The 6998-nt window shown below is 36.8% G+C and overlaps 1 protein-coding gene across 2 annotated transcripts; it reads left to right on the top strand.

The window, feature by feature from the left end:
- The first annotated feature begins 747 nt into the window (after positions 1 to 747).
- LOC147627483 (uncharacterized) lies at positions 748 to 1506 on the top strand. Of its 2 annotated transcripts, none has more exons than XM_086815078.1 (3): positions 748 to 880; positions 954 to 1126; positions 1230 to 1506. In XM_086815078.1, exons 1-3 carry the CDS (start codon positions 865 to 867, stop codon positions 1362 to 1364), a joined length of 324 nt encoding a protein of 107 aa, XP_086671204.1. In that variant the 5' UTR covers positions 748 to 864; the 3' UTR covers positions 1365 to 1506. The 2 variants fall into 2 exon arrangements, with proteins under 2 accessions (XP_086671204.1, XP_086671205.1); XM_086815079.1 differs by having other exon boundaries at positions 755 to 880; positions 963 to 1126.
- The last annotated feature ends 5492 nt before the right edge of the window (positions 1507 to 6998 follow it).

The raw sequence follows: 6998 nt of genomic DNA, 5'->3' as shown, positions 1-6998 counted from the left end.
AGCACACCCAATGACACTGTACTAGTTACATGATCAGCCTCATACATAGTGATAGTGACACACTGTACTACTACTCATTACATGATCAGCTTCATACACAAGTGATTATAGAAAGACTTTCTGAAATTTCAGTTTATATAGGTAAACAAATGAACTTTGAAGGTTTGAAACATTTTTAAGAGAGGCCGTATTTAGAAGGGAATAGGAGCCCTTCTTAATAAGACATTTTTCACATACCCCTTCCCTTCTATCTTAAAAGAAAATGTGGGGGCACTTTCAAAAACAGAGCCTAGAAATTTTAAAAGCTTTGATGAGACAGCAGGAGTACGTGGGCTGGCGGAGCAAAACGCTGATGGACATCGACTGATATGCTTTCTGTAGACTCATCACATCAAATGCTTTCTGTCTGAATAGACTTCTCACATCAAACGTGCATTCCTACTTACCAAGAGCCATCATCGTGTTTTACGACTGCAACATTATGAAAGTTTACACAGACCAAATCAAACTGGAGATGTAGTGATTAACGTGACGCAAGGCGTCCTCCCGCACTCTTTTTAAACTCCTGAAGGTTTACCAATTATATTATGAGGAGGGCATGCAAGTGTGTGTGTGTGTGTGTGTGTGTGTACTGGTACCCATTCTAAGCTAGGCCTTGCTTTGATCAGCATTATAAGGTGCGCCCCAATTTCATTCACAGGACTAGAAACCTCGCTCTAAATCTAGAAAGACTTCATCAAAAGCATGAAGCTTCTTTATCGTGACGCTCGTATCCTTTGGGTTGTGACGCTATTATTGAGTTTACTTGTAATCACCAACTCAATTTCTCAAGACCCGAGTCCATTAAGCAATCATGAGTCGAACATGAAAGCTGCTAGAGGTTTGGCGCCATTGCCTGTGTGTTAATGTGCTCTTATTTATACTTGCTGTTGATTTGTATTGACAGCGGACAGTATTTGCAGGCACAGAAGAGATTAGAGGAGAAGTGCATGATTTTGGGTCAGATTATGATATTTATAAGGACCCTGGCTGGCGAGCTCAAACCAAGATCAAGAATGCTCAATATAATGGTACGCCAAAAAGCGTCACCTCGCATTTGAGAAGGTGGTCTCCGAAGGCGACAAGAGTGAGTAATTGATTGAGTTATCCCCTAGACCTAAACTTTGATATATATCACGAATTAATTGATTTTGATGGGCTGATCAATTCTAGCTTGTGTGGATAAACAGAGTCAAAGAAACAAAGGTCGAAAGCTGGCGAGCACTTCGTCTTCGAAAGCTGCTTTGGAGCGTTCTCTTGTAGACTACGTGGACTATCCTGCAGCCAGAACTCACCCGCCCACTAAACCAGCTTCTCGCAAATAGCTGTGTCACTGCGAAATATGGGTAGCGCGGCCATGAATAATCTTCTAGAGCCTGTCGCCGCTTTTAGGGCTCACATGACCATGAATAATCTTCTCTATGGTCTATGGTCTGATTCTATGCGTACTGGGATTCGTTCTCATATTTTTTTTGGTATGTTAATTAATGTGCGTGAGTGTGTGATGCGTAGCCGTCAGAAATAAACTCTGTTTCTAGCCTTTTTTAAAAAAACCACCTTCAAAGCTCAACTCTGGTTTTTATTGAAAACATGCATAAGTTAATGGGTTTTATAACTAGATTTTCCAAATTTTGAATCTTTTAATTTAAGGCCATAAAAAATCACAACCGTTTTTTTTCTCAATTTGAGCCATGAAAATTATACTAGAGTACGTTTAAAAAAAATTAAAATTTACTACCTTGGTAGGCCTTACTTGTTGTTAAAAGAAAGGAGAATTGGATTTTTAGCCTAATGTTCTAAATTCCAAAAACAAGAAAAATAATCTTGGTTGAGACTCAATGGGCTCCTTGGACAAATAGTCATGGTTCCCAAAACAAGAAAAATATTTTTGCCTCAGTTCATCATGGACTTCTAAGACAAAGGTGCCTTAATTTAATATCTTAATGGTCGGATGTGGTTTAAACATGGTGGGAGTTTTGTTGGTCTTTTGTGACGATTATGTATGTTTTGGTATAGTTGCTTTGGGCATCCATGCAGTAACTTTACTCTATATCCTTAATATGATGATGATGCCAAAATCATTGATTTGCTGCATCGTCTCTCTTTATCATGGTTGCTTCACCTTAGACAAATCACATGTAAAAAATGCATGATCCAAGTTTTATTATAATCATAGAATTTATTAATAGTCTCTTGATGATTACTTTTTTTTTTGAGTTGTCCTCTTAAATTTTGATGGTTGGCAGAGCTATTGTGATTTAAATGACTATATATGAGTTGCCACTCAATGGTTTGGGAGTACTTGGGATTATGGTATTGTTTTCACTATGTGTCATCATGCATGGATTGTAGGCTATGCTATGAGTGGAAGTGTTTTCAACTTTCATTTATGTCTATCTAATTAGAAAAAAAAAATTACCCTTGTTTTCAAATGGATGAGAAGCAAAGAAAGGGTTAAATTAGAGATTCTCTGATTGAATTATTAGCCTAATGGTTTTAAATTTCTTCTTTTGTGAATCCTTATTACCTTTGGTTTGTTTCATTTATATTATATGGAGGTGTGCGTGTTTTGTGTGCAGCTTCATATTTTTTATTTCAAACATATTTTTTTAAAATGGTAGTAGATGTTTCATGTTCTCCAACATATTTTTAATCTAAGGACAAAATCAAGTCTCTAAAACTTTAGTTTTTCTAGTACAATTTACCTATATTTTTTCTTTTCTATGTTATTGGGAGGTCTCTTCAAAAGAACATCTTTTGATAAGTGGGGGTTCAATTCCCTGAGGCGTAACTTTATTTCTCTAGGCATTTGTTTAAAAAATTAAAAAGATATATTTAATAAATTGAGATGGTTTTCTTCTTTAATATATAAACAAACTTTTCTATGTTGATAGTAGGGTTCGATTCCCTGAGGCTTAGCTTTTATTTTGTAGGCATTCGTTTGACAATTTTTAAAGGGATAATTAATTGAGATGGTTTTCCTGTTTATATAGACAAACTTTTTTCTATATATAAGTATACTCTATTACTTCTATACCATTATGCGAGATGCTATATGTTTGTATCGTTTATTACTATGACACATTTTTAGCATCATAGTTCACCTTTTCAAAGCCTTTGCGCGAGTGAACCTTGTGAGTGATAGAAGATAAAATGGATATTGAAGAGCATTTCTTGTTACTAGGTGGGCTAGCCACCTCTCCAACCAGAACTCACCCCCCATTAAATATGTCTCTAGATACTCTTCACATAGCTTTGGATCTATCATCTCTAGCAGCTTATCCACGTACATGTCTAATAACATCTTCATTCTCCAACTTATCCTTCACTTCTGGAGTCTCCAAGAATAGCAGGCACTCGGGCAAGTGGTTGAACTTTACCTTTTGTTGTTTTTGTTGTTGTTTTTGTGAATGAAAATAGCTAGCCTCATTAGCCTAGATTAGCCTAAGAAACATGGATTAAGCAAAGATTAGCAAAGATGAAAGAGATTAGCCTGCGAGTAGGAAAAGAAAGGGTAATTTACATTAGGAAAGTGATAATCAAAGCTAGCCCCCAATTATGGCCTGTGTGGGTGGGTATATATACATGACCACCCCTTTCACACAATGATAAATATTATCCATGGTCATGGTCTAATGGCCTTGGGACCAATATTCATATGAGAACATTCACTTTGTTACAAACCATCCCCACCCAAGAAGTTTTTTTTAAAACCATTGGTATGTACAACCACAATCCAAAATGGATGATAATGGACTCATGTTGAACTTCAAGCTCATGCTCACACCTTGTATGGGAAGCCAAAAATTGCATACATATGGCTGTTAACTATCCAAAAAGCCCTCAAAACAAGCCATAACAACCACCCCCTAATGGCGTAATAGCATTGCGTAGCTTCCAAACGTTATGCATCCAAATACTAAGGGTATAAGGCTATCCACAATGAATTTACATAAATTTCTAGCAAGCTAATTCATTGTTCTCGACCTTCCTTGGACTTCTAAAACGCATCCATCAACCCTTGAAACCCTTCTTATATAGAGGCAAGTTTTCAAGAAGATTCTTTCTTAGGTAGTCCTCGCCATTTGACCAAAATTTCTTCTGGCACATACTCAATCATGCTCCTCATTCATAGGAAGCTCACTTGTGAGTATCAAACTTAAATCTTTGTTATGTGTGCTCCTACTATTATCGAAAACATGTGCCACCCATTCCATATATGGATGCCCTCAATCTTAATTATATTTCCATCTTTGCAACCGGCATAGACATCAGTTAAGATATTGAATAAGGTATCCTTTTCATGATGAACACACATAGGATACTTCACTCTTCTTTGATCCACACAGATGAAAAGGAAATTAACTTCCATTCTTTACATCTTCCACTTCACTTCTGTTCGATCCACCTGGGTTAAAAGGAAATCCATTAACCCCATGTGCAATTCAATAAACGTACACATGATCTTCTTCAAGCATAGGTATTATGGCCATCCAATGAATTACCATCATAGACCTCCCATGAGTCATCTACATTTATATTTAGATCAACACCATAGATGTCCTTATAGGCATTGTAACCCATCTTCATGACCATAATACACATTGACCTCTTGAGAGTCAGCATCATGAAGATTACTTTAATAGGTATCCTCTTCAACAAGAAAATTCTTGTCATCATAAGCATTAGTATTCCCATAATCATTCTCATCAAGAGAATTATGCAATTTTTCTTCATTAACCTCATCTAGAATTGCATTCTCATGGTTATCCACTGGTTCATTTTCAGTCACCAACTCACATATAGACATATCTTAACATTCCTCATTGGCATCACCATCATCACTTCAAGAATCTTCATGGAAGTAATGGTCTTCAATGAAAGACTTGGATTGGATTGAACTGCTTGTAGATTGCCCACTAAAAGATACTTGGTAGGCATTCTCAACACATTTGTTTCACTTCGATCATCACTTGCATTAGTTTGGGGTATTTGGTTCAAACTACCCATAATCTTTCCAAACATTAGTAGACTATTTTTCTCATTCTGATGCATCTTCTGAAGCAATTAGCTCATAGTCCTTTGTTGATCAAGATACATCTTCTCAATCACTTCCATGACCCCTTGAGTCTGAATGGAACCTTGTGGTATATGTGACCCTTGATGCATGTCAACGTTAGTTTGCACAAGCTCTTGAGTATCTTCCCTTGCATCTTGCTTTACTTCTAAAGCAACACCCTCATGCTTAACCACTTTCTTGGAAGTGCCCTTGGACGTCTTTTATTTTGATGCCATTATGAAAATGGTCAATTTCTAGTTAAATATGATCCCAAACTTTGATTTGCAAGCTCTTTAGCTCTATAGAGAGGTAATGATGTGTAGAATCCCCATGTATGATCACTTTGACCGTGGTTAATAAACAAGTACTCTCTATTTTGACTTTTTTAAAAATTGAATCGGTGAGTAATTTGCAACTTCGACCAAGCAAATGGAGTCCTCTTCTTGATGTCTTTAGCTTTTCAGAATGCGGAAAGAATGCACTATCCAACTATGATTATCCAACTATGATATCAAAGTTGATTCACTCCACAAACCCTAATTTCTACAAAAACAGGGTATCCAATAGGAAATTGGACGTAGCGGATAGCTTGGGTGTCTGATTGGCAAGGTTAGGGTTCAATGGGAAGTTTAAGGTATGGGAAACATATAACCGTATGTTCACTTTGGCAATATATGGTGCTGTTTTGGACTTGCCACACTTTGACCTACTATTTGCAAGATCTTCTTGTTGAACAAGCAATTGTTATCAGAATTGAGTGATTAATAGCTTGAATTGTAGCCCTTAGTACAAGATTTCAATCTATGTATCACCCTTCAAATCAGTCCCTTTGGTTATGGGCTAAATTAGGGTTTCAGGTTACAACCATGCAAGGATTACAAGAAAATTTGGGTAGCATGTCCTTTGGAATTTGGACCAAATCTCAAATGTCTCATGCACAATCGAATGGGAGAGAAATAGATTTACTGCTCTCTCTCCCATGATACCCCCTTCCCCCTCCCAATTCTTTTAAAAAACTAAGACATGCATGAAAAATACAACATTTACAACACATTATAAAAAAGGGTGTTAACAAGCGTACCTCGTCTAGTTGCAAAGAGTTAGGCTCAAAAAAGGTGAGACCTACAATATATAAAATAATAAAATGAGGTTTATGATTGCCATGCTAAGACTAATCCATAATGAGAGAGCTTGATAAAGGTATAGAGATTAATATTAACACAATGAAAGCAATAAGCTATGCATTGTGATAGACATAGTGCTCTCATTATGCATAGCTACCTATGCATGAGATCTATACATCAGGAGATCTATGCATAGAGGTTTCAAGCATAGCTCTCATATATAGGGAGATCTCTTTATGCATGCTCTCATTATACATAGATTTCATGAATAGAGATCTTTATGCTTACAACATAGTCTCAAGCATAAGCCTAAACTCTACATTGAGACTATGCAAACCCTAAATTACCCCAGAACCATCTAGGGGTGTAAACAAGAAAAACATAAATATTAAAAGAGCTTGCATTGGTAACTTACCTCAAGTGATTGAGATGGGTTGTGCTCAACAGAGGCAAGAACTACAATGTGAAACAAGAAAATACATAGATTAATATTAGCACAATGAGAGAAGATATACATTGAGCTATACATAGTGCTCTCATGAATAGAGCTTTGATTATCAATGGTTGTTCACTCACGGGAACACGGATTATGGAAGGAGGCCGGAAGCAATTAATTCGAGAGAGCAGGATTGTAGCCATGGGAACATAAAGACGCACATAATTTTTCCATATTTTTGTGCCGAAGTGCAATGTAAATCGTTTTAGGCCAATGTGGGTTCTAAATGAGAGTTCTAAGTGTATTAAGCAAGGTTCACTTATGGGGTTGTCCGCCCATG

This window comes from Cibotium barometz, chromosome 20, assembly GCF_041138505.1.
Source record: "Cibotium barometz isolate CiBa-2024 chromosome 20, ASM4113850v1, whole genome shotgun sequence".
NCBI classification, from domain to species: Eukaryota; Viridiplantae; Streptophyta; class Polypodiopsida; order Cyatheales; family Cibotiaceae; genus Cibotium; species Cibotium barometz.
The sequence above is the reverse complement of the archived record's forward strand: the minus strand, read 5'-3'. Positions and strand labels throughout refer to the sequence as shown.

What these genes read in the sequence shown, in the direction of transcription:
- LOC147627483 (XM_086815078.1), top strand. An exon ending in GGTCTCCGAAGGCGACAAGA is followed by an intron (nt 1,127 to 1,229) that starts GTGAGTAATTGA and finishes GTGGATAAACAG; the next exon opens with AGTCAAAGAAACAAAGGTCG.